At 57.3% G+C, this 26,212-nt stretch overlaps 3 protein-coding genes across 3 annotated transcripts; 2 read left to right on the top strand and 1 right to left on the bottom strand.

Annotated features, from left to right (window-relative positions):
* Positions 1 to 7,756: 7,756 nt before the first annotated feature.
* On the top strand, positions 7,757 to 8,047 carry VOLCADRAFT_58748 (uncharacterized protein; the record flags this gene model as incomplete). The annotated part of the gene is made up of 1 exon (XM_002948746.1): positions 7,757 to 8,047. A coding segment is annotated over one exon (291 nt), but the record flags the coding sequence as incomplete, so codon positions are not given.
* Positions 8,048 to 11,393: 3,346 nt separating this feature from the next.
* Positions 11,394 to 15,275, bottom strand: VOLCADRAFT_104008 (uncharacterized protein). The gene is made up of 9 exons (XM_002948629.1): positions 14,906 to 15,275; positions 14,572 to 14,672; positions 14,233 to 14,354; positions 13,793 to 13,983; positions 13,651 to 13,707; positions 13,460 to 13,524; positions 13,233 to 13,301; positions 12,740 to 12,900; positions 11,394 to 12,358 (listed from the first exon to the last, which is right to left on the bottom strand). The coding sequence occupies exons 1-8, from the start codon at positions 15,182 to 15,184 to the stop codon at positions 12,786 to 12,788; spliced, it is 999 nt and encodes a 332-aa protein (XP_002948675.1). The 5' UTR covers positions 15,185 to 15,275; the 3' UTR covers positions 11,394 to 12,358; positions 12,740 to 12,785.
* Positions 15,276 to 17,440: 2,165 nt separating this feature from the next.
* Positions 17,441 to 18,994, top strand: VOLCADRAFT_45407 (uncharacterized protein; the record flags this gene model as incomplete). Its single annotated transcript, XM_002948745.2, has 4 exons — positions 17,441 to 17,511; positions 17,892 to 17,982; positions 18,387 to 18,560; positions 18,809 to 18,994. Coding segments are annotated over 4 exons (522 nt in total), but the record flags the coding sequence as incomplete, so codon positions are not given.
* Between the last annotated feature and the right edge of the window lie 7,218 nt (positions 18,995 to 26,212).

The raw sequence follows: 26,212 nt of genomic DNA, 5'->3' as shown, positions 1-26,212 counted from the left end.
GGTGGGGGGAGAGCGAGGGGGAACCTCCTCTTATGGGGATTGCTTGTATGTCTTGGCGTGATGGATCGCGACTAAAAGCCCCACAATGCTTAAAAGCAACTTGCTCCACTCTCCAGCTGCCTCCGTGCCTTCTTTTGGTAATGACCTCTCCTTCCCCCTGTACTTCAACCCTCCCGCGGCGCCGCCAGGTTATGGCCCACGTGAGCGGTGACCCACGGGTCGTTTGGGAGGGAGTGGAGCGGGAGGCGGCGGCGGGGAAGCCCTTCGTCACGCCCCGGGTAGGTGCTGGCGACATTCAAAGAAAGGGGCCCGGGGGGGGCCTGTCTTTGCCTGGTAGGTGGGGGCGGCCTACTTTGACTTGACGAGGGCTTAAGAGATCCGGGGTAGCTGCTGTTGGCTGGGTCGCACACGACCTCCCAGCCTCCTAAATTCTCAACCCAACGCAACCCGCACGGCAAGTTCGGATAGCCCTTGTTTGTTCGTTCCTTACCACCACCACCCCACCCCCGTTCGTGGTTCGTCTTTCCCCCCACCCCTCGACCAAACCGTCCCATCTGTCGCCAAGCAGCCATCTCTCCGCCTCCCCCCTTCCCACCCACCTCCATGTTCCCCAGGTGTACTGCAAATCCAATCCCTCCATCACCTTTTACCTGTCCATTCGTCCAGCTGCCTCCGAGGACCTGGACGACCAGACCGTGACACTGGGGGTGCCCGCCAGTGTGCCGCAGGTGGGGGCCGGGAGGGAGGGAGGCAGGGAGGGAGAACGGGTGGATGTGGATGTGAGGAGGATAGTCCCGCACCACCTCCCCTCTCCCCTCCACCGCACCCCATTCCGTCGCAAACCGCATCCGAAGCCCGGGTCGTCTTTCCCTGCTTTTCCCCATCTCTCGCCCCTCGTCACTATATCCCCGACTTCCCAACCCCCCGCCTGTATTTCCGGCGTCGGCAAGTGGTACATATATAATATTGTATATATGTATGTAAGGAAATGTGTGTAATATGTACATAGATGTAAATATTACATATACGTTATACATATGTGTAGTGCATATATATATATATATGTATACACTACACATAGTATAGTATACAGAGGATTCCCCCACCTTTCCCCCACGCAAACCCCTTCCTCCCGAAACCCCCCTCTTTATTCATGCAGGTCACCTCCCCCATCACCTCGCGCCTCTTCTTCGCCCGCCTACACACCACCCCCGACCCGCCCGCCAACAGCGCAGTGAACTCCCTGGCGCCCTCCGCCCTCCTCACCACCGGCCGCCGCCTGCCGCCCAACATCGCCATCAACCCCGTCCAGGGGCTCACGGAGATGTTCGAGGGGCTGGTGGTGGGGCAGGTGCTGGGGCAAGGCAGCTACGGCACCGTGTACCACGCGCGGTGGCACGGCGTGGATGTGGCCATCAAGGTGTACGGAAACGGGGGTGTGGGGAGGGATGGGGGAATGTTGGAGGGAGGGAGGAGGGCGGCACATGACATCTGGGGGAATTATGTGGAGTAGGGAGGGGTGTAGAGCTGGGTTTTTTTCCCACCCCGCTCCCCTCACCGCGAAGAGTTCTTCTTCATAAGTCGCGACTGCTTAGTTATTGCATGCATGCTTGCTTGCTTGCTCACTCCTGGCGTGTCAGTCTATATCCTCCTTGGCATCAGCTTCACTCGTTCACGTGGGTCGTCTTCCCCCCTCCCCTCTCCTCCGCTCTCCGTCCTTGCGCCATGCGTGCCGTAGTGGAGCAATGGAGGCGGAGTTGATTAGGCTTTGAGCTCACTTTTTTTGTGCTCAGTTTTTTTTTTTTGGGGGGGTAACTTCAACGCCAAGAGAAATACGTACCTGCATGCTACCTGGGTTGGCTGGATGCTGCGGGTTATCTGTCGGCACCGCCTTCCTCCCTTAGTGGCGCCATTCGTGTCGCATTTCCAGTGGGTTGTGTTTTTGCCCCTCGCTTGTTAGTCCTCTCCTTCCACCTCCCCCCTCCTCCCCCTCCCCCTCCTCCGCCTTCTCTCCCACTTCCCTTAGCGTTTTTCCATTGGAACCCCGTGTCCGTGCACCGCCTACCTGCAGGTCCAGGACATGCACATTCGGAACGCGGAGGAGAGAGGCAGAGCAGAGTTTGAGGTGAGTGGGTCTGGGGTGGGAGGGGAGCAAGGGGGGAGGGCGGTGGGGGGGAGACTGGGGCGGTGGACGGGGTTTGAGGCGGAGCGATGGTGGATTTGAATTTGAAGACTTTTGTCATTAAAGCTGCTACCACACCCATGCGCCGAGCCAGTCCGTCAAAGCGCCAAAATCGCATTACATGTTAGCCCTGGTAATCTCCCCGGCTCCCACCCTCCCACCATCACGTCTTTTACAGCACATTGTTTAATCGCCCCGCAGAGACCCCTTGCTGTTGCGCTGTTCTTCCCCCCTACCCTAAATCTGCCAACCCAGCTGAACACCTCAAAATCACATTCATTAACACACTGTTTGGAACACCGCTTAAAAAAGCACGGGGGTTGAGCGGCCCGGCCCGTTTTGAATAACACCATTTCAACATCAATCCCCACCTCCCATCCCGGCCCCATGCCGACCGCCTAAATCGTTTGATCCCTCTGTCCGGCGGGCCCCCCCCCCAGGTCAGTCTGGGTCAGCGGCTCCATCACCTGAACGTGGTGCACACGCTGTCTCACGCCTCGGCGCTGCTGGAGAAGAACGACCCCTCGGGTGAGAGCCGCGGCGGGGTGCGTGTGTGCAATCTGTGTGCGTGTGTGTATGTGTGCTCGTGGGGGAGGGGAAGGGAAAGGGAAGGGAAAGGGGGAGGGGGAGGATTTAAGTCCAGTCTACCCGATCTTGACCGGCGGCTCTGTCTGCCCCGAAGCCTCTTGGAGCTTGTCCGGGGCTTGCGTGCTTCGTTGGGATCTGTAGGGGCCTGTACTGGCGGGTGCCGTACTAACACGCAGCGCCGTACTATTTGGGTTGGGGGGTTACGTGGCACAGCACTGAGATTGGTACTGGTGTTTATCCGGCGGAGTTTACTGTACAGAGTGTATGTGTGTGTGTGTGTGTGTGTGTGTGTGTGTGTGCGTATCTCTGCATGTATGTGGGTGTAAGGTGTAGAATCTCGGGCGCCCCCTACGTCCGAGCAGCACTGAGGGGCCCCAAGGGCACCAGTCTAAAGCTGTCGGAAGTAAAAACAGCTAATACAACAACATGCTCAAGGAAGATTGTTTAGTAGAAATAGTCTTCAGTTGTGCTGCGCAGTTTGTTTTTGTTCCCTCTGATGCGTTCCCTCTTGTTGGTGCGGGTCTCTTGGTGCGGGCAGCCCCCGCGGTGTGTGAACTGCCTACCCCGTGCGGTGCCTAGGGATATACAGTTCCCTCCCCCTTCCTTGCCCACATGAATTTGATTCACATATCCAATTCGAGAGCATCTCGTTGCCTGGTTTGTTTGTTTTGTTTATCTTCACAGGCGTCTTGGACTCGAACGGTTCGAATGCCTGGCATGCCGGTATGCAGTTCGCGCCCCTGGGCTATGCGGCCGCATCGCGCATCAGCAACGCCCTAGGGCCTAGCGCCCGAGGTTCCACAGCCCCCGACAGCGCGGATAATATGGCTAGGGCTATGGGTATGGAGGGGGCTCCGGCTTTCATCCCGTTCTTTGCCGGTGGCGAGGATAAATCGGCCGTCGTGGCAGCGGCAGCGGCTGCACCGGCAGCGTCGACGGCGGCGCCCGGGATCAGGGGCCTAGTTTGGTTGACGGGACAGAAGACCTTTCGTTGACCGTTGCTGGCGGCGTGTCCATCGGCGGCGGCGTCAGCGGCATCGTTGACCGGGTTGTCAACCGCCGGTCGCCTCTGTCAGCGGCTGGGTGTGTGGCGCAGCAGACAGCGCCGACGTCGAGCCTGGCGGTGGTTTCGGGCTCATACGCGGCGCTGGTGAGGGTGGCCCTTCCGTCAGGTGCGCGCGTGCCGATGTTGCGAAATACGCAACGGGCCGGCGGCACCGCTGGTGGCGGCGTTGAAGTGCCGTCAATAGCTGCGCTGATGGCGGCGCGTGGGTCGTCCAGGTCCGGCAGCCCCATGACACCCGCTTCCGCTGCGCGTGGCTCCACCGCCGCCGCCACCGAAGCGGGGGCGACGCCGTCGCCGACTTCCCAGACCAGCAACGTCCTCCTTAAGGCCGGCAGCATCATCAGCGTACCTTCCGTACCAAAGAGTACCGCCGGCGGTGACGGTGACGGCCCAGTCGATGGAGGCGTACATGGTGACGGCGACGGCGGCGGCGACGGCGTGACGCTGTTGCCGTTCCATACACTTGGCGCGCTGGCGGCCGCAGGGGTCAGCGACGCGGCAATGCTAAGCGCTGCCGGCGTTAGCGGCGGCTGCACCGCTGCTGCTGCAGCCGCCGTCGCCGGCGGTGGCGGTAATAGCGGGACAACTGTTTCAGGCCCCAATGGCTTGCTAAACTTTGGCGCCAAAGGAGGATTTGGATCCATTTTGCATTACAACTCTGGAACCAGGGAATCAAATGCCGGCGGCGCCGCCGCCGCCGCCACCGCTGTCTCCGCCACAGCACAGACCTTGACGACTACCTCAAGGTCTCTGTCGCAGAACGCTGTTGCAACGGACAGTCCGGCGGCCCAGGAGGCCACACAGCCGGACCAGCAGCAACAGTCGCTGCTATCGTCCCCGCCGTCGCCAGAAGCGGCTTCGGACCTAGAGCGGCGGGCTTCTGGAGCCGGACATGACGGCAGGGTAGCGGCGCAGCAGCAACAATTGCCGCTGTGGTCCCAGCGGGTAGAGAAGCATCCGCGCCGGCAGCAATCGAGGCAGCACCAGCAATCCGGTGCCATGGCGCTGTCCGGCGCATACAACGGCATGCCGCTGCTGCCGTCGTACATTGAGGGCGGCGGCATCGGACCCGGCTTTGGCGTCATCAATTTCGTCAGCGGCGCCATGGCGCGCTCCCCGACAGGGGACGATGGCGGTGTGGGGGAGGGTACGACAGTGCAAAGCGCCATCGGGGCGGACTTCTCCGGGCTGTCGTACCCTCTGGATGTACGGCTATGGATGGTTCTAGAGTTCATGGACAAGGGCAGTCAGCAGCTCGGTGCGGGGGGCGGGCGGGTCATCACAAGGGTTGGACCAGTTGACGGGTTGAGAGCGAAGGGGCGCAGTAGTCGCGCAAAAAGGGGAAACTGCCTCCCCCTCCTCCTTCCCCCCACCCCCTCTTCCCTCCCACCCACTCCGCGGTCGGGTGCGAAGATGATGACCCTCCTCTGAAACGGGAGATACACGCACAATAATCACATCCGTGTATCTCCTCTGTAGCCTCTTTCACCCAATTCCCACCTTTTCCCGTCCCACCCGTCCCCGTGACTTCCGACTTGATTCTGAACATAGAATTCCCGCCCACCCCTTCCCTTCCCTTTTTACGTCTTTTGCCTCTCCCTTACCGGGCTGCCGGTTATGGCGGTTCCGGGGGATGGTATGGGATGTGATGGGATGTGTGTCGCAGGACGCGATCGACCGCGGGTGGTTGCGGGAGGGCCGTACAGCCGACCAAGCTCCCGACTACCCGGCCGTATTGGCGACAGCGCAGGAGATCGCAGCGGGGGTGGCTTACCTGCACTCGCATGACGTTGTGCATGGGGACTTGTCGGTGAGTGCGTGTGTGGGTGCGCGCGTGCGTGCCCTTCCATTGTCTTGTGTGTGCGGATGGTTGCGGGTGGGTGTAAGGATCTGCGGTGGGTGTGCATGTGCGTGTGTATGTGTATGTGGCTTCTCTTGGGGTTTTGTGGGGTTGATTCGTCTTCAAGTTCCCGCCGTCCTTCGTCGTTGGTTTTCCGTCGACGTCGATGTCTTTCGCGGTTTCGTTGTCTAAGCGTGTGTATATGTGTGTGTATGTGTGTGAGTGTGTATGTGTGTGTGTTTACGTGCCTTACTGGTCTCGCTCTACCGGAGACTTTGTTCTCTGCCTGTCACCGGTCTGCTGTCTCGCTGTGCAGTTCCGTTTTCCGGGCGATCAAAAGTTTTTTCTTTTGCCCCATACAGCGCCATGAGCGTGTTTGGCCGTGTTGGAGACCGCGGGTTTCGGCGGCGGTGAGGTTCTTAACTCCGCACCCGACCCCCCCCCCCTTTGACTCCCTGGTTCGTCTTTCCCCCCTCCTTGACCCCCCTCGGGTGCCACCCGACACCTCTTAGGCGGTCAACATTTTACTTCAGTCTGTACGGCAGCATGGCGATGGATCCAAGAGCAACGGCGAGCCGGTGGACAGCTCGGGCCGCGGCTTTATCGCAAAAGTGAGTGTAAATGTGCGTGCATGGATGGACAAGTGCATATATGTGTGTGTGTGTGTGTGTGTGTGTGTGTGTGTGCGGAATTTCGCCGTTCGACCCCCCGTGGGACCGCCCCTAATACAGAATGTGCTGTTCAGCGGCAGCCACCCGTACGTTGCGTTTCCCTTCGCTATGCTTTTCAAGAACATGTAAACCAACATACATACACACATACATACATACACACACATACACACATACACATACACATACACATACACATACACACATACACATACACACATACACATACACACATACACATACACACATACATATGTATATGGATGTATATATGTGCATATTTGGTGGTTCATTTATTCTTTTTCCGCTCCCTCCTCTTCCAGTTCGCCGTCCCCTCGTCCCGCCGTCCCGCCCACTTTCCCACTTTCCCTGCAGATCAGCGACTTCGGTTTGTCCATGCAGCTGACGCGCGCTGACCAGGCCATCAAGACGGGCGCCTACGGAACCATCACACACATGGCGCCAGGTGGGGCTGCCGTCGGGGCCTTGTGGGGGAGGCTGCGGGGACGAGGACGGCAGGATGGGAGGATGGGAGACGTGGAAGCGGCGGGGTGAAGGACCGGACAAAAGTGAACCAGCCAGGGCGTCAATATTAGCTAGATAGGGATAGAGCTCAATACAGGAGAGCCGATGGATGGGCGGAGGGGTGCACAGCGGTGGATAGATCGCCGTTGGGTCGGGACTAGGAGAGGTCACCAAGGGGTTGGGGGTGGCAGTGGGGGTGGCAGTGGGGGGGGGGGGGCAGTGGGGGGCCCAGTGGCGGAGATGGTCCGGAGCTTCCCTGCACCGTCAGGTGGCGGCTGCACGGCTGTGTAGCCGCCATCTGGCTCTCTCCCCCCTGGGATCGGGGGGACCGGCCCACCTGCCAACTACCTGTTCAACCGCCTGTCCAACCACTTGTCTAACCGCCTGCGCATCCACACGCATGGCCCTCACCTGTACCTAGCTCCGGACACCAGCAGACACCCGCAGGCGCCCTCCGCCCTCCGCCCTCCGCCCTGCAGCCCACCCACTTCCCAGCTCCTCCCTGCCACGTGCCTGGACCCGACCCACGTGCCCGTCTTTCTCCCCCCTCCCCCTTGCTGTCCACCAAGGCCTCCCACATCCAGGAAACCAACAGCGGCTCTTTTTCCACTTCTTCCCCCGAAGCCCGCGCCCCCTTGCATGCACACACGCACACACACAGTTACACACACGTACACGTGCACGTGCAAGCCTGTTCGCTAGGAATTTCTAGCACGTCGATGAAGTGCTTTACTTGCTTCTGGGTTAAGTCGCCATTCCTGTACCATGCCCTCGCTCCAGTTCCTGCCCGCAGCTCAGATCATTAGGACACACACACACATGCGCGTGCAACCCCCCTCCTCCTTCCCCCTCCTCTCCCCTTCCCCCAAACGCACGCGCGCACAGAGGTCCTCCGCAACTCGGTACTCTCAAAACCCGCTGACGTGTACTCCATCGGCGTGTTGCTCTGGCAAATGGTGACCGGCAGTCGGCCCTGGGCGGGTCTTTCCCATCTGCAAGTTAGTGTGGAGGTGGGCACCCACATGCGCCAGCTGCAGTGGCCGACATGGGTGCATGGCGGCGTGAGGCTCCTTGGCCAGCGCTGCATGTCGCCACGACCGGAAGAGAGGCCCACTGCGGCACAGATGCAGGCGGAGCTGGCAGAGCTGTTGCGTCAGGTACCGCAGTACGGCTGAGTACGGCATGGTGTAAACGTAGTACGGCAATGTACGGTGATAAGTACGGTGATTTACGAGTCGAGTTGGACATGATTGGGTTGGGCATTGCTGGGAAGAGGAGTTTGTGAATAATGGGCGGAGGGCAGGGCGCAGTGCGGCCAAGGGGAAAGATGCGGGGAGCGAGCGACTTGCTGAGAGAAATCGCGTGCGAGCACAGTTTTGAATTCTCCTTCCAAGTGACATTGCCCAGCGCGTATTACCAGCGATTGCATTCCCACTTGGCGTGTGCCTTGCATACGTACGTATGTATGTACGTATGTATGCATGCATATTTTTTGCTTGCAGAAGGACGGTTGCATGCAAATACATAATGCCCAGTCATGAATCGTTGTTTCCCGCTACTGCTACTACTGCTGCTGCTACTGCCACTGAATCATATGCTTTCGTGGCGACATTACTAACCACTTTGTGGTGCAGCTGTGTTTGATTTGTTGTCTCTGTCTGCCTGCATGCCTGTCTGTCTGCTTGTCCGTCTGTTTATCTGTCGGGACATACACGTTATGTCCGCTTCCGCCTGTTCGACAATCGGCTGTCGGGTCGTGCGACGAAGGGACGGTTGCCGCGGATGGTGATTCCAAAGCATAAGCTTAATTGCAGCTGCTATTTGATTAACCCATAATAAGGGAATAAAGGTACGCATAGGCAATGGGCGTTCAAGGACAGGCGAAATAGATAATCCGCCAGTCCAACAGACAGACAGATACACATGCAGATAGGCTGACCTGTGGTGAATGGATTGCCCCTATGCGCGCCCAGATGAGGATCCGCGCACTATATTTATGCCCTTACGTGAGTGGTGCGCATACGTGAGTGAATTTGTCGAATGTAGTACGGCACCGGCGCAAATCCGCACGGCGGCCGCTGGCCTCTCCCCGTGTCGCATATCGCCACATCTCCGGGCCGTCGTGCGGCGGGGAAGAGGGGAATAAGAAAAGTGCGAACGAACGCAGGCATGACCTTTCCTCACCCGCAGCTGCTGCTGAGGTGGGATGGTGATGTGTACATATTCATGTATGTAAGTATGTATGTATCTGTGTGTGCTGGTTGGAAAGTAAGGAGGATGGAGCCGTGTAGGCCCGAATCACGCTAAGTTGGTGTGTGTGAGCAAGCGTGTGATCTTGTGCGTGTGGGTAACTGCTTACGCGTGTGCAAGGGAAGGGGGAAGAAAGGGGTGAAGGGAGGAAGGAGTGGAAGGGAGAGGGTTGTGAAGTGGGAACATTGGTTGTCGGCATTGCGCAAACGTAGCTGCAACGCGTGATGAGAAGGCATTTATGATGTGCGCATGTGTAAAGGTTACAAGTATCTGACCGGGCCTGACACTGGCCAGGGGCTGCTGCCCAGCCCCGACGGAATGACCTCGTGTGTGTGCGTATATGTGTGCACGCATGGGTTTGTTCGTGCATGTACGTGTATTATCCTTATTGTTCGTGTCGTGGTCTGGGTTGCGGACATACTTCCATGTAAAGTCGCGGTTGTGGTGGTGGAGACGCTGCTGCCGCATGTCAACTCGGGTATTAGGGCCGACAAACTGTTAATAAAAGAATTTTGTATGTTAGGGGGGTTATTCATCGCCGTCGGTTTTGTGGCTTCAGCTATTATACCAATGAAAAGGAATTGGAAGGAAGATGCTCGTTAATATTCATATGTGCGTTAGGAGACGAATTCGAGGAATCAAGAGAGCTGAGGATGCTGGAAGCAGGGGGTGCTAGTTGGTGGGTATGGTATACTGCGGTGTATACTGGGGGTATACTGCGGGGTGTCAGGGTGCTAGTTGGTGGGTATCAACTGTAGTTCGGATGCTGAGACGAGTCCCCATAGTTCTCCCCTCTTGGGTCATGGATCTCGAAGTCACATCAGGCAAAGAGTTATCGTGGCATTTTGCGTGGTCATATGCGGCGTTGCTTCGCCGAACCTAAAGTATTGTTCAATGCATGTTAGTCCTGCTGTCATTATTATTATTTTCATATGTTGATGCTGAAGGCATGTTGACTAATGCGTTGGGAGAAAACCCTTGCAGCCGGCAGATGTAAGAATGTAAAGGTGGAATACCACCTGTACTACCATATCCAGCGTCTGATCCCCGATCAACTTCTCTTATCCTCCTTTCCCTCAACCCGGTGGCACCATTGCATTTGCTTTCGCAGCATGCACATAGCCCGGCTCCCTACGAGGTGCTGTCCCCTGCCAATATATGGCTTGAATCTGTCACATGACGGTCCCAGGTACATGTGCTTAAGGTTAGATGGTTCAGGACGTATAACCTCACTCAGCTAACATGAAATAGCCGACCGCGCCGCCAACCTTTTCAGACGCAAAGCAATCAAGGGCGCTGATACCTATTTCCCATTACAGAGCTGCAACTTAGGTATTTTTTGTTCCACGTGCAGCGTGAGGGACGCAAAGGAAGTGACACAAAAGAAGAGCTCTGGATTACACAGGCTCCCAAGCCAGAGCTCCGTTATCGCCACCAGAGCGGAGAAAGTGGACGCCAGTATCGAAGCTCACTTGATGCTTTCTAATACGGGCCTCCAATAGCCCATGTGTCCCGCTTACTTCGACCGCTGCCGCATCTTCCGGCGCTTGCGCTTAAGCCGGCGCATACGCTTCTTCCTCCACTGCAATGAAGAGGGGCAAGAGTGTGGACTTTAGCAGCAATCCAAGTAGGCCAGCAACAAGCAATAGGAGCCTGGGCGGCGCCAAAAGAGCAATGTACAGTCTATGAGAAGACAGCTGTTAGGCCCTTATATTTCACAAACACTGACCTTAGCGCGCATTTTCGATGGGGTCCCGAAGGGAGGATGAAGGCGCCACACGCGACTTTGTACCACTGTCAATGTGCAAATTGTGTTCTCCTGGAGCAATGGAAAAAAGGGCCCCTAAAACCGGCTAGGCACACCTCATCTCTTTTATTTACTTTTTTGCTACTTTTCAATACTAAATGTAATCTTGTGAAGGTTCCAAAGGGCAGCCGCACAATTCTCTGTCTCTTTGGCTTGAAGTCCCGCCATGTGCCTATGCCACTGGCTATAGACTTGGAATAATAACCTGCAGTCTGTTGGGTCCGTCTATGCTGATGAGGACGCAAGTTGCGAAGGCAACTTCAGGATGTCCTACACTGCCCGCACCATATGGAACTATGCTCCCTAGCAATGGTTAATTCGCCGGGTCAATCCTTTTACTTTCAAATTACTCCAGACTTCTGATAAAGCTTACAGCAGGAAAACTTTAGAGCTGCAATTCCCAAATTGTCAATTTTCTCGGACACGGCTGCCTCAGATTTTGGATTATTTTGCAGCCAGGTCAGAAATATTGCTTACAGTCCAATCGCTCCTGATGGGCATGGTTAACTGTGCAGGCCCTGATCGCATGCAATCTTGACAATGGGAGTAGCATGGAGGGCCCTAAACCCCTCCATCGACAAGTTATTTTTGACAAACTCCCAGCTCTGGAACTCTGGGAAGTATGGCAAGTTGCACGCCATTCGTTTTCTTTTTACATGTGGTGTGCAAACTCCTAAACATAGAGAAGATTCACGTTCCACAAACGAGCTCCCCTTCTTATTTTCTACTCGACTTGCGCTGCTCCATCCATAGCTTTGACGCTCCGCCATCATTAGAAGATCCAATGCAGTGCGGTAACGAGAGCTCACCACACAAACCGCTAGCCAGCACAAGCTTACACAACAGGAACAATACCAGTGAGATTACGCCCCACGGGCGGCGAGGGAAGTGTGCAGGCGCCTGCACGTTATCCACTGCGACGCTCGTGCCTGCGACTGCCGAATTGTGGGCTGACTAGCTTGCGGCGGTCAAATCATCATCAGTGGTTACACACTTGCTCGTCATCAGCGTTTGCATGATGCCCAAAGCAATTAATGCCCCCTATGCCACTGCTGGGTTGGCGTGCCAGTGCAGATTCACATGCAGGCCATGTGGTGCCGTGCCGCGCAGAGAGCATACATCCGCGCGCGTGTCCCAAGGTCATGCTCCGCCCGACGTGCTGCTGACGAGTGCTGGCTCCGAGCGTGTGATCCAATCATCGTGGGGCCCGGTGACACCTAACAAACTTTTTATGTATAATGGTGAAATGTAGAACAAAAGCATGGCCAGGACGTGTCGTGTTGTGCGCCGTGGGTCAGCAGCCGTGTCGTGCCAAGCATCGGTCACAAAGTGCGTTGGCCAGTGGCAGGATGGGAGGAGGAGATTTGGTTCGTATGGATGCGGTGAGCGCGCGTGGGGATGATGCCACAGTGCGCACCAGGCGATGATCCTGCATGACAAAATGAGTGCAGACGGACCCGCGGCAAGATGTGGTTGCGGTGCCGCGTGAAGCAGACGGGAATTAGTCTGATACCTGCAACTGATACACTGATGGGCGCCGCCGCATCGTTCCTGTGTGGTCAAAGCATGCCTCACACACTCCAAACGAACCCATGGTAACAGAGCCGAAACCATGAAACAATGCACACATTTCACTGGACGTGGCCTGGACAGGACGAAAACTGCCCCTCCAATCCCAGCCTACACTGGGCAGGCTGACGTGCCTCTCCACTTACCTGGCTAAACCCTGGCAGCAAGTCCACATCCGGCCAGAGGGCATTCATTCAGTCAACCCCCAGGCCCTGGGAGGAGCACTCCATCCCGTCCGCACCTGACACTACCAGGCGGCGCCGCACATCCCAGCGTCGTCGGGATTTTTAATTGCCCGAAGCTCCGTAGTCGCCATGCGCCCCGCCCTGCGTAACCGCGTACTGTGTCGCCCCACCCGTTGCCGGAACGATGCCCTCCCGCGTGTTCGGCGTCTCAATCATTCTACGGTGAAGCACCAAGGAAACGTTAGAGCGAAAGAAATGCAAGGCTACTGCAACCCTACATGCAGGAAGCTAACGCATACGCACTAAAGAGAACTGGTGCACAGCATCTTCGGTTTACATGGCCCCGAATTTGCAAGGAGGAAAGCTTCATGCCAACCCAAAGCGCCTCATGGCCACCTGTCAATACCCGATAGGATAAGACATGCCAACTGAAAGATTTTTTTATAAAAGACCAACACCCCACCCGTTTTTGAGTGCCGTCCCACACCAACAGCTGCAGGATCCCACCACAATCCCCTCTGGCTGGCCCTTCAGGAGCCGCCCACCGACCTGCCGTCAACATCGCGCTTCCGCCCGAAGGGGTTTTTGGAGTACTGTACGCGGATTGGCCCGCGGTCGCTGCAAAGCAGGGACAGGGTGACATGCCTCTCATGAACTGAACAAGGACGTACAATCACAAGCATGCATGAACCAATAGCAAGCTGACATAGCTGTCGACATCCACGGAACAATGCCAATGACAAGCGAGACTCATGGCAGCTTAAGCCCAGGCCCACCTGCTGGCCAGCACCGCGCCCTGCTGCGCTGCGTGTGCTGCCATGGCAGTCGGGACATCGTCGAACTGTGCGGGCGAGAACGTAGAGCAGCTGACTGTTAGTTCATTATTTGCAGCACGCGTTTCACAGAGCCCTGTAGCATCCTGGAGTGGAATGGAATAGAACAAGAAATTTTTGATCGTCGTCCTCACCTCCACAAAGCCCAACGTCGCCTTTGGGCCTCGCATGAGCTTCAATTGCCGGAAGCCCTACACACGTGCAAGAGGCCATTTATCCTTCAAGCTCTGCAAACATCGAGCACTCCAGCAAAAGGTTAACACCCGTGTTCCCTACCGGAGCACCCCCGAATAGGTTCCGCAACTCGTTTTCATCCACTGTTTCCGACAAGTTTCCAACGAAGAGGGTGTTGCAAGGGGGGTTGTCGTCGCGAGATCCACCATCACCGCCGCTTCGCGCCCCAGCGCTGCCATACGAGGCCTGTGGCCGACCGAAAGCGGGTGCGGCTCCAGCTGCACCTGCGGGGCCTGCCGACGGCATGAATTAGCGGCGTACGGTAACAACCGGATTTCCTTTTGCTCCTCATTCAAAAATGAAGAGCCCCACTAAAGAAGCCAGACCGTTCCAACTAGTTGGTTAACATGGTTACATATGACATCACTGCAAAACAACGCCACACCCGCAAACCGCTAACAGGACTAGCACACAAGCGTCGACATGTAACATCGTCAAGCAGATACCCAGGCGCAACATCCCCAAAGACCACATTTACCCACCGGGGCCTCCGAAGCCTCCAGCCTGTGGTGCATTGGGCCTGGACCGCTTGTTTGGCTCCATATCCCGTATGTACATGTTTTTGCGGGCCATCTCGCATCTAAGCGAGCTGTTCTCGTCGAACCTAATTTTTAGGCAGGCGAGGGGGCAGCAGCGGATACTATAAACCTGTATGCGGGCTTCTGTGTTCACGGAGAACGTGGATGTGCAAGGGAGGCTAGGCTGACCACCCATGACAATGCGAAACCCAGGGCAGCTGAACCCCTACCCCCCTCGTCAAAGCACAGCGTGGGAGTTCTGGCCGCCAACCCATAGCCCAACCCTTTTCCAAAACTAATCACCTGACGTGCTGGAGCTGGTCACATGCAGCACGTGCCATTGCTCCCGTGTTGAACAGGGCGAAGCCCTGTGCTGCACCCTTGCTGTAGTTCATTTGCGAAGCCTGCTGTGCGATAGTGTAATAAGCAGCGCAAATAATACGCAGACGTTAGAACGACTCTATAGCGGGCAAGTGTATTGAAATACCCGCGTCAAACAAGGCCCGAGAGATTTGATCTCAACGGAGACCACCATACCGACCGCTGACATTGCTTCCCGGAACCGTGTGTAAGATTCAGTTTAAGGATCGGATGCTGCAGCGGCCAAAAGACGAGGTTTCAGCGTGGTCAAGCCCACCTCATAGCCTGGCAGAAAACGAAGCAAATTATTGAGCTCACGCTCCTTTACATCCGCCGGAAATCCAGTTACAAAAATTGTCCGAACTTCCTCCGAACCCGCGGGGCCAGCCGGAAAGCTCGGTGGTGCTGCTGAAAATGGGGGAGGATAGGTGTAAGGCGGAGGTGCAGCATAGTTGCTGTAGGACGGTGGCGGATGCCCATAAGGATCCGCGGATGGAGCCCCATGGTTAGCAGGTGGCTGATAGCCTCCGGCATAAGGTGGCGGCTCGTAGCTCATTGCTCAGGAAAATGGTAGACAGGAGGCGGGCAAAAAGCTGTTACAATTGGCGATGGGACAAAGACCTAACCTAGATGACAATGGAAACAGGCTAAACTCTTCACTCCCTCGGTGAACCTGACGATTGACTCCCAAGCAGTACGGAGCGAGGACGAGCATCAATATGCCTTGAATCGCTGTTCCAGCACCGCGTAGGAAAAGCATACACTGTTTCCGTTAGGCAAAATGAATCGCGCATGTGGGATGCTAAACCGCACCGTCCTCAGGGGGCGTGCGCCTTTCAGCGGGGCACGGATGCTCATTCAACCTAGGCCCATGCTCATCGCAACTGCAGCCACAGATGGAACCTCTACCTCAGCAACAGTTACTCCTAACATTGCCGACCTGGCGAAAATGGCGCAAGTCAGCATTTCGGAGCAGGAGGTGCGAAGCTTACGCGCCCACCTGTCATGCCCCACAGCGGTGCCCTCACCCTCATCCTCCTCCTTGGCCTAACTGCATCACCCCACAGGCGGCCGACTGGGCGCCAAAAATCAGCAGCGTGCTTGACTGGTGAGTTGGAGAGCTCTTCGGTGGGGAATACGTTACCTCTAGACCTTGCACACAACTTGACCCCCAACATTTCACCTCTTTTAACTCTCCTCCACCTCCCTCCAGCCTCCAGCCCCGCATGAGTGACATCTCCCCTCAAGCATCAAGCCTCTCGGAGTCACTCAAACACCGCTTGCAACCCCAACCCCTGTCAGCAGGCGCACCCCCCCGTGCGCTCAACGACCCCCAACCCCTGCACCGTGCACACGTACATCCCCACTCCGTGTGACAACGATCAACACCTACCTTAAGGTTGAAGACGCCCATAAGGCCACGCGACGGCGACGCGAACACCTCACCCTCCCCTTTCGCACTGAGTCCTCCGCTGAACCTCGGCATCAAGAACCTGAACCTCAACTAAAGCCCGACGGCTATCAGACGACCCTGAGACTGCCTGCCGTTGCGCCAATCGGCCACGTACCTGATGACCCTCCCAAGCCCCTTCATGTCCCATAAGTCGTAACACTCACCCATCACCTGAATGACGCGCTCCCAGCGCATCTGCGCGCCCTCACAAACCCAATGGACTCATTTCACCTCCGCACGCCTAGCCGAGCCCCTCATCCATCACGCCTGTCCATGTTTTCCAGCCCAGCTCATGCGCCAAGACCCGTCAGTCATCCCGAACACACTTATAACGCTCTGCCACCCGCGTGCGAATCCTCGTACACATCCTCGCTCACAATCTTGTACAACCCTTCGTACACTCCCTTCGTACACAAACCCATACAAGCCCAACCCTCGTACACAACTTTGCATTTTGCACAGCCCATCATGCCTCCTTTCCTTTCGCCGCCGCACACGCCCACCACCGCAACGCAGGTTCGGCCAGCTGCAGTCCGCGGACGTCAGCGGGGTGGCTCCCGCCATCCACGCCTACTCGGAGGGCAACCGCCTGCGGCCCGATCAGCCCAGCCACTACCCCGCCAGGCGAGTCTAACGGACGACGCTAGCCCGTGCCCTGTGAGGCGTCCTCCTCCCCCACCACCAGACGGTCCGGCAGTCGTTACTCGTCAGTTGCTGCTTGACTTGTCTTCCATCAAGAACACACAGTCAGGGCCCTGTTCTCTGATTCCTTTCCTATCCTCGCCCCAGCAGGCCTCCGCAGTGTGTCATTTCGCAGTCTGAACTCCCCCGCGCTTCGCAGTCCCTCCCAACCCCCCTAAGCCAGTGGTTCGTGATACCCCCCTAGGCCCCAACAAACGGGCGTACAGCGCCACCACCGCACAGCGACTGCCTGGCGATCCCCAGGTTGTGAAAAGGAAATGTACTGCTCAGCATCTTGCGCACGTTTGCTCATGCAACAGCTCATGGGGGCCCTTCCCCGCCGCATCCACATCCACCACTCTCCCCGGCCCTCCTCGTCTCGCACTAGGATCTCGCCCGTGCACACTGCTAACCGTCACGATGGTGCCCTGCCACAGATCTCGCCTGTTAGCTCAGGCACCTCAAATGGAGAACTTGTACGTCAGAGTGCCGAAGACGGCGGGCGGGGACGGACAGGGAGAGGGCGTCGCAGCGGCGGTGGCGGGGCCGCCGAAGGTGGCCGCGGCCGCAGCGACAGCGGCTGGCGCCGCCGCCCCTGCTGTTGCTGCTGCATCCGCTGCGGACAGCAGTAGTAGCAGCAGCAACAGCGGTAGCAGCAGTGGAGCAGGCGCCCCCTTGGAGGCCGTTCATGCACTGGACATCCGCGTGGGCCGCATCATGAGCTGTGAGAGGCATCCGGATGCGGAGAGGTGCGGGCCCGGCCCGGCCTAATGTGTGGGGTTTTGAGGAGAAAGGGATGTGGGGTTGAGGAGGAGGATGTTTGGCGGAAATATTGGGTGGCACTAGGAACGGGGTTGGTGCGATTCGCGTCGTGGTGACCGGAGGGTTTGGCGGGGCTGGGCGGGACTTGGGCAGACTGGGAGCGTGACGGGGTTGTCGACAACAGCCAACTCGCTGACCAGCTGGGGAAAATCGATCATGCCCCGCCCCTCCCTCGCGACGCCATCCCTCGCAACCACAGCTTTTTTTGCACGCGCACACCCCCCCCACACACACGCGAGCGAAAGAGAGAGAGAGAGCGAACGCGAGCACCCTTGCCAAGCAGCTTATTGTCGCTCCCCCTTTGCAGTCTGTATGTCGAAAAAATCGATGTGGGTGAGGCCGAGCCGCGGACCGTTGTGTCGGGGCTGGTCAAGTACGTGCCGCTGGAGGCGATGCGGGTGCGCGGAGCGGGGGGTCCTCGGGGGTGGGGTGGGGTCATCAGGGCTTGCTGAGAGGTATATGCAGCCGAGGGGACCTGGGCGGATGGCGAGAGTTCAGGGAGGTAATAACCGGACCGTGTCGATCGGTGTTTCTTTGACACCATGGGAGGTAGCGGGGGAGTCGGCTAGGCGGGATGTGGCGAAGCTGCTGTAATGGCGGCCCCCTCTCCTTTCCTCTGGGATTAGTCGACAGTGTTAGTCCCTAATCCTTAATCCATTTCACTGTGTAACGCCCGCACCACCACCACCACCCCTACACCCCCTAGGACCTAGTACACCGGCAGTTCTCTTCCCGCTTCTCTCATACGATTACCCCCCCCCCGCACACACAACACAACACACACATTTCATTCACCCGGCAGGACCGGATGGTGGTTGTGATCTGCAATCTCAAGCCGCGCAACATGAGAGGCATCAAGTCCTTCGGGATGTTGTTGGCCGCGTCGGACGAGCCGCATCTGGTGGTGGAGCCGCTGGTGCCCCCGCAGGGAGCCCGGCCCGGGGAACGGGTTTGGTTCGGCGAGGACCCGCAACAGGTGTGTACAGAAAAAGAAGGGAACACGGGGGTTTACGTTTACAGTTTTCTTCGGGTTTTCACGGTTGGGTTTTAGCAGGGCAAAGACGTACCTTTGATTAACACGTACCTTTCCCCGGCCATGTACTGTACCGAATTTCCCCAGTCTGCGCCTGCGTAGTGTCCGTCTGTCCGGTTTTCTCTCCCTCACGCCCTCCCTCACGCATTCTTCGCTTGTTTCTTTGGGGGGTATTGGGGTCGGTGTTGCAGCCCGCCGCTGCTGACGCCAAGGTGCTGGACAAGAAGAAGTTCTGGGAGGCGGTGCAGCCGCTGCTACGAACCAACACGGACTGTGTGGCGACGCTGGCGGTGGGACCCCAGGGGATTGCCGCAGCCATGACCACGAGCGCGGGGCCCATTCGGTCGACTAGCCTGGCTGGGGCGAGGATTGCCTGATGACTGCACTGGCGTGCGTTTTGTGTGTGGCTTGCTGCTTGTGGTTCTTCTCTTGTTGTTGGATGCTGGGAGAAGAAGGCAAGGGGGGGATCCTGCAGAGATCGGACACGGCCGAGGATACTGCGAAGGGGCAGGGGCAGGGGCTCTCCCGGGTGGCGCGACCCTAGGTGACTGGATAGATGTCATCTCCGAGTTGGCGGCCGGAAGAGAGAAACGGGGTGTGCGGATGTTGGAAGATGTGTTTCGGTGTGTCGCATGCGGGTCGGGTTGCTCTATTGGGGACAGTGGCAATGGGTTGGCGAGAAAGCAGTCCCCTCCTTCCTGCAGACCATGGAAACCTGGCGGCGGTGCGGAGGAGGAGGAGGAGGAGGGGCTGTGCAGTCGGGTTGGTGGGTTCGAGGCGGGTGTTAGCATGCAGGGTGTGTACCGCTGTGGGGTGTGTTCATGTCGGGGTACGGCCCTGACCCTCGCCATGATACGGGGGGGTTGGCTGGGGCTAGGAGCTGTTTGGTTATGGTCGTCTCACTCGGTCACTCAATCACTTGGCCGGACGCACTGCCACTGTCGTTGCCTTTGTCGCTTCATGGGAAGAGGAAAAGACAGCCGCGGAATGCCCCGCGCATACCGATCAACTTTGCTCACACCTGGGATGAAGAACGCCGTGATGTCATGGCGATGTACGGCAGGCTTTCAGAAAGAAAGCTGCCAGCAATGCATGTGGCCGGATACAATATTACCTACCTGCTTTGGTGGTGGTGTCGCCCGTCAACGGTCCATCCATCCAGCCACGTGTCGTCACTTGCCAGCAACCCCTAAGCCTGATGTTGTCGTCGTACATTTGTTGATTATGACGTGGGTGAGAGGCTGCTCATGATGCGCTTCCCCGACAGTTCACGGGGGAAAGGTACGCAGGTTCTCCAGCAACAGGCGTTCGTTTCGCTGCCCTTTTTCCAGAAAGTTTTTTGGTTATTTGCAGCATGGTTGCTGGGTTCTGATTTCGAGCCAGGTGGCCCCCTAGGAATTTCCCCCCGTCATGCATCCGAGCTACTCTTTATCTGCGCCGTTCGTGTCCTCCCGACCTCATCCTCAGCCGCCTGAATCAACTCATCCCATCCCGTAAGTGCACCAGGCAGCCCCGCTGCACCAAGGCCCGGAAACAGTCACGTCCACTTGCCGTACGAACAGATAACCCCATGACAGCCGCTAGCATATCCGGCTAGCGATGAGGGTTGGTTCACTGTCCCCCTTGCAAGTTATGCATCCTGAAGAATTCCCTTTAACGCCCACGGCTTCATCCTATGGCAGAGGAGGACTACGAGGGACATAACCCCTGAATTCGATGCACCGATGCCCTGCGCCAATGCCAAAGATCGAATGTGTGCAGGCGCCTGTATTTCGGTGGCAACGTCCACTTCGTCTTAGAGTCTTCAGTCCTCGTCGTCTTTATTTCTTACCAGATTAAGAAAAGTTCGCCAACCCCGACTGACCGCCCATCGGCTCGCCTGGCTTCGGTCATCAGGTCATCGTCCCACAAGGTCTCGAATAGAAGAGATTGAGACGGGAGAAGCAGCAGCGCGATCTGAACGTCTGCATCCTATAAACAGGTATCAATTGTTCTTCGCCCCATATGCCGACAGACGCGATCCAGCAGATAACCACCATTCCGGTATCAAAATCCACCGGAACCTTCATAATGTGGCCAAAAATATCTGATGCGAGTAAATATTAATAGCATTTTAGTGAGGTAACAGAGCCTGAGCGCGTGCGATTCACTCTCACCGAGGATTGTGTTACCAGAACGGTATGCTTCTTTGACACATGCAATCGTCGAGTAAACATAGTAACCATACTAGACCTTCCGAGATTCAGCCTTCGCGCCATTTCTTGAACGCGAGGGGCAGGCGTGCGCCTGTCAGCAGGACGCAACCCGTTGCCATCTGGCGCGCTGCTCCGGAGCAAGCCTCGCCCCTTCCGCCCATCCTTGAAACATTCAAAAATGAATGCCTTCTGCAGGTTAGAGCACCATCAGTTCCATGAACATATTGTGATGTCATACAAGGTGGTCGTAGCGGATATTAGGCAGATACCAGTAGAGGTGCAGGGCTCAGCCGAAGAAGCTGAGCTCCCTGCTTGGCTCAATTCCCCACACTCACTGCAGTCACTAGGATCCAAACAACGTCTCACAAACAGCGCTTCGGAGACCCCACCCGGTGGTGTCCGTTGCTTCCCCCGAGTCCTGAACCCCATGAAGACTGCACACACACATACATACATACACACACATACACACGCGCGCGCGGGCGCTTCATGTTGCATGTCCCGCTCCCTTTCCCGCCTACTCCCCCTCAACGGCGCAAACCGCTGTGCAGGCTCGTATCGGGTTCGGGGAGCGCGGCAGGGGGCTTTTCTTCGCTCCGGCTGGCCCAGCAGGTCGCTCCGATGGCTCCTTCACCACTAGCACTCCCGCTCCCACTTCTACTACCAATACTACCACCATCACCTCACCCCAGCAGCAACAGCTGCATCCAACCCCCCTGCTGGCTGTGCCCCTGAGCTGTTGTTTGGCCCTGGTAACCGGTCCCGGGGGCCCCGAGGGGCTGCAGAGGGAGCTCCTTGCCCAGTGGCAGGCAAGTAGCGGTGCTGAGAGGCTGCTGAGGGTGCGGAATTATAGAAGTTGAAGTCGCCAAGAACAACTGGCAATGCCCTGGGTTTGCCTGAGTTTTTTCGCCCTGAACCAGAGCCCAGAGCTAGCCCGGGGCCTGAAGAAATCTCCTTGGCCTCGCTTGCCCGGCTTTGCTCGCATGTACTCCTATCAATGCCTCCGGGCACAGCCCGAGAGGTAGAGAGAGATGGAGGGGGGTGTTCCGGGTTGTGTACAAGCAGGGGGAGACAGGCAAGCGGCCTTGTGGTGGGCCCTCGGCTTGGGCTGCCTCATATTCCCATCCTCACGCTGCCATGCCCGATTACCCGTATCATAGCGCGAATGCAGGCGTGCAGTTAATGTGTGCGTGTACTTGCTCTGGAAGACCTCGCCACACCACAACACGAGGATAGCAGGATCGGCCTCTCCTTTTCCGATTTGCCTGTGCTCCATTTCCTGCGAAGAGAGGTATCTGGCTCCAGCCCCATTCCGACTTCTTGCATATTATTCCCTCCCTAACCCTGCCGTACAGTCTTACTACGGGCTGGCGCTGCCCGACAAGCTGGTGGCGTTGCTAGAGGCAACGGAGCGCCCGCCGGCGCTTAGGTACGGGAGCCGTATGGTGCTGTACGGTGCTGTACATCATGTAACGTCTGAGCAACAAGCACGGTACTAAGAGAGCGCGCGCATGCACGAATCCTTTCCAAATACTATCCACAAGTGCTGTACGGAACACTTGCTCCGATACCACGCAACCCCGTTACCGCTATCCGTCATCGCCGGGACAGCAGCTCCAACAAAATTAAACCGCGTTTCCTGTGACTCAGGCCCCATCCCTCCACAGCTCCTGCTGTGCTGAATTTCGCACTTCCCGAACTGTCCCACTCGCGGCTCGGTAAGCCGCCTTACCTCACATCATCCGCATCCGCATCACCGTAGTGTAGCTTTGGCGAACTGCTAGTGGACCCAATCCTAGCAGCTGTGGTAGCTACAAGGGGGGGGTAGAACAGCTGTGGTAGCTTGACACCCGTTCCCCCCTGGTTGCGCTCATGTGCCTCTTCCCTCAACTCCGAATCTGTATCCTGGGGGGACCACGGGGACCTTCTGCCTGTCCTGCGCAAGACCGCAACCATATGGTCTTCGTGTAGTGGTGGGGTGTTTCCGCGGGGTTATCGTGTCCCACAAATTCCCCCCCCTTCACCTTCACCTTCCCTTTCCCCTTCCCCCTCCCCTTCCCCCTCCCTTCCCCCTCCCCCTCCCTTCTTTCCTCTCTATAATCCCAACTTTTCCCTTCCAAACTCCAACAGTCATCGCCGTGCTCTCCTGGCCGCCCTCCCTCTCCTCCTGCTCTTCCTCTTCCTCTTCCTCCCCCCCTCGGCCCTCCTCCTCACGCCCATGCCTCCCCAGGCTGGTGGCCTGGTTGCTGTGGGCCACACAGGTAGCAGCCCCTCCTAGCGGAGATCCCGGAGGTGATGACACAGGGGTAGGTGCGCGGGCGCAGGAAGGCAACCCGGAAGGTCAACAGCTACGGACCCGCCATCGCCTGTTGTCCGAGTACGCCCGGCACGTGCTTCCCCCGCCCAGTGCAGGGGCGTCCCTGTTGCGGCTGGCCGATGATCAGGAGCGGCAGTTACCCTGGGATCTGCGGGCGGCACTGGGGGCCGTGAGGGGGCAGGTGGGGTAGAGAGCAGGCGGAAGTCATATGCTAACGTCAGGAAGAGCCGAAGGTGGTAGGGGGGAACAGGGGGGGGGGAGGTTCAGGAGGCGCGGGAATATCGGGAGCATCCTCCTCGAAGACTGACCTGGGACGACGCAGGGGGGCGGCCCCGTAGTCCTCCTGCCCTCCCTGCGCCTTGCCTGCTTCCGTAAGAGCCAGGATTCAGAGCAATGTCTCATGGTGGGGGTTGTTGGTGTAGGTGCAACAAAACTGTGAGAACGCCAAGCTCCTCACCGCAGCTGTTTCGCCCTGCCGTACCGCGTAGGTCACGTCGTACATGTCGGATCTTCGGGGTGCGGGTTTGGATTGGGGCCTGGGGGAGGAGGTGTTATGGTGGGCTTTCGATATGGGTGAGTTGCTGCTGCATGTGTGAGGTGGTGTTGGGGTTGGGGTTGGAGGTGGCGTTGGGGATCCAGGAAGGGGTGGAGGTGGGGTTGCAGGTGAAGCGGGAAGGGGGAGTGCGATTGGTGGAATGAGGGAAAAGGGTTTGAATGGGTTTGGGAGACTTGTCTTGCCTTGTTGCGTGTCTCCTGGGTTGCCTAGGTGAGGAAGAAGGCGGCCCCGGGCAACTGGGCAATCTTCAAACCACCACTCAGCTTCAACCGTCAGTGGTTTGTCTTAACCCTCACTCTCCCCTTTTTCTCTTCTTGCACCGCAGTCATATCACGGTCATTCTCCACCACAGCGCTTCTGCCACCAGCACCACCACTACCACCATCCACTGCCTGCCCCGCCAAGTCCGGCCTCCATCCCGGTCACCTTGCCACCGCCGGGCCGTCACCCGGCCGCGTCTCCATGGCGCTCTATGTCCCTTGGTCCTGCCTGCTGAACCACAGCCCCACACCCAACGCGGGTTTCAAGGTCGATCTGGCTCAGGGGACCTTTATCGTGACACCGCAACGGCCGGATGGCCTGAGCTTCTTGCCACCCAAACCCATACCGCCCGGCCAGGAGCTTTGTATCAGCTACGGGGAGAGGCTTGATAATGTGCAGTTGGCGGTTAGGTACGGCTTCTGTACGGCAGGGAATGCCAACGATCGCTTGCCGTTGCCGCCGGAGTTGGCGGCAGCGGCACGGGGCCTGCGGAGGCAGGTGCTGTGCAGGTGAGGTGGGTGAAATGGAGAGGGTCGGCATGTAGTATGGGTTGCCTTGGATTGTCTGCGGTTTGATACCTCGGGGTGTCTTGAAGGATTTCGGGGCGTCCACTGGTTTTTTCACGGCTTGTCCCCGGCCCCGGTGCTGAGTTTGCACCCATGCCCTAAGGAGTTGCTCTTCACCTGTCTTCCGCGCGCCCCTTCTTTGCCCCTGGACTCTCAGCGCGGCTGAGGAGGTAGCGGATGCACTGTTGGAAACTACGGCAGCCACAGACGGCGCGGAGGGCAGTTTGGAGCAGAGGCGCGCACGGGTGTTCGCGTTGCTGGCGTCGCTCTTGGATCCCGTGGTGCTGCCTTCAGGTGCGTTGGATGGACCGCAGCTTTCTGTACAGGTGTTAGATGACGGAGTTTAGGTACGGGCATACCAACGGTATGGCGTCTTGCTTTGGTTCAATATGCTGCTGCCTTTGCCTGTTTCGTGTTCGCGTTCCATGAGCCTGCTGCCTCGTCTGGATTTAAGAGCTCAGGCTTGGATGTCAATTATATTTCTATAACAATTGCAGTTTATATGGCAGGTGGCCGCTACTAGCCTTCAGTTGTGGTCACATTGCATGTTGAACGAAATCTGAACCGCTGCTTTGCGGCCTTGGGTTCCTAGACTCGCTAGGCTGGCAAAATATTTCTCCTGTATAGCGATCATGTTCTTGCGGTCATACTGCAACGAAATGCCAAGGAAATCCTCTGCCAAGACACGGATGCCTCGTTAAAGTATTAAGTCTGTTAGGACAGGTGTATTAGAGTGGCAGGCTGCGTCTTATACGGGGCTTCTTGTAAGTGGCGCGCTTTGTACGAGGGAAGTTTTTGCAGTTGTTTTTGCGTTGTACGGGGCTAGCGCGCATTTTCTATTTCATACCAACAGTTTTAGGTGTCGTCACGGAATCATTCCAAAGCAAATGCCCCAAACGTTTTCTCTACCTCTTGTTGCCACTCTTTTGGCGTCCTGTCCTGTGGCTTCTGCTGGTCTGCAGGAAGTGTCGTACGCAGCGACCATGGCGCAGGTGCAAGTGGTCTAGCTGCTCTGGTAGCTTGGTCGACAGAGGCAAAAGGATTCGTTACTGTTGGCCTCTCAGATAATAATGAGAGCAATTTGTATATTCCGAAGTCAGTTCAATTGCCGATCGGAGCGTCCTGCACCAACGCACTGCGGGTAGAGCGGATGCTCTTGATAAATTGCTTGCAACGGTTACTGCAAGTTTACGGCTGCAATATTGATACTAAGCTAGGGAAGGACCGCGGGTGCTAAAGAGGCCGCGGGCAGATGGACGAGCTGTACGGATTTAGGATTTTGTTGAGGCATTCTTCATTTCCTTCAGGGTGTTACTTATCTCGCAAAGCTTGTTTCTTGTATGTACAGAGTGAGACCATTGAAACGTTACATTCGTTTCCTCTTTCTAAAGCAGTTGCAGCAAAGAACTTATTAGCGTTTCGTTCTTGTGCACCACGCTGACATGGCAACAACTACCGCCCCTATCAGCCCGTAAGAAGTTACCCGGTGCTCCAAGTATCGGCTTTCTGATTTCGGCGGCCTCCTCGTGTTCTGACTTCAATGCCTAATTCCAGGAAGGGTCCCACCACGTACCTTGAGAACAAGGAGCGGGGCTACAACAGCAAGGCCAAGAGCTTAATATATGGTGGAGAGGAGAGGCCAGATACACCCCAGAATGTCGGCAAGAAGAGTAAGGGCGCTGCCTGCTAGCGCTGGTCTA

This window comes from Volvox carteri (assembly GCF_000143455.1).
Source record: "Volvox carteri f. nagariensis unplaced genomic scaffold VOLCAscaffold_11, whole genome shotgun sequence".
In the NCBI taxonomy this organism is placed as follows: Eukaryota; Viridiplantae; Chlorophyta; class Chlorophyceae; order Chlamydomonadales; family Volvocaceae; genus Volvox; species Volvox carteri.
This window is presented reverse-complemented; position numbering and strand designations above follow the sequence as displayed.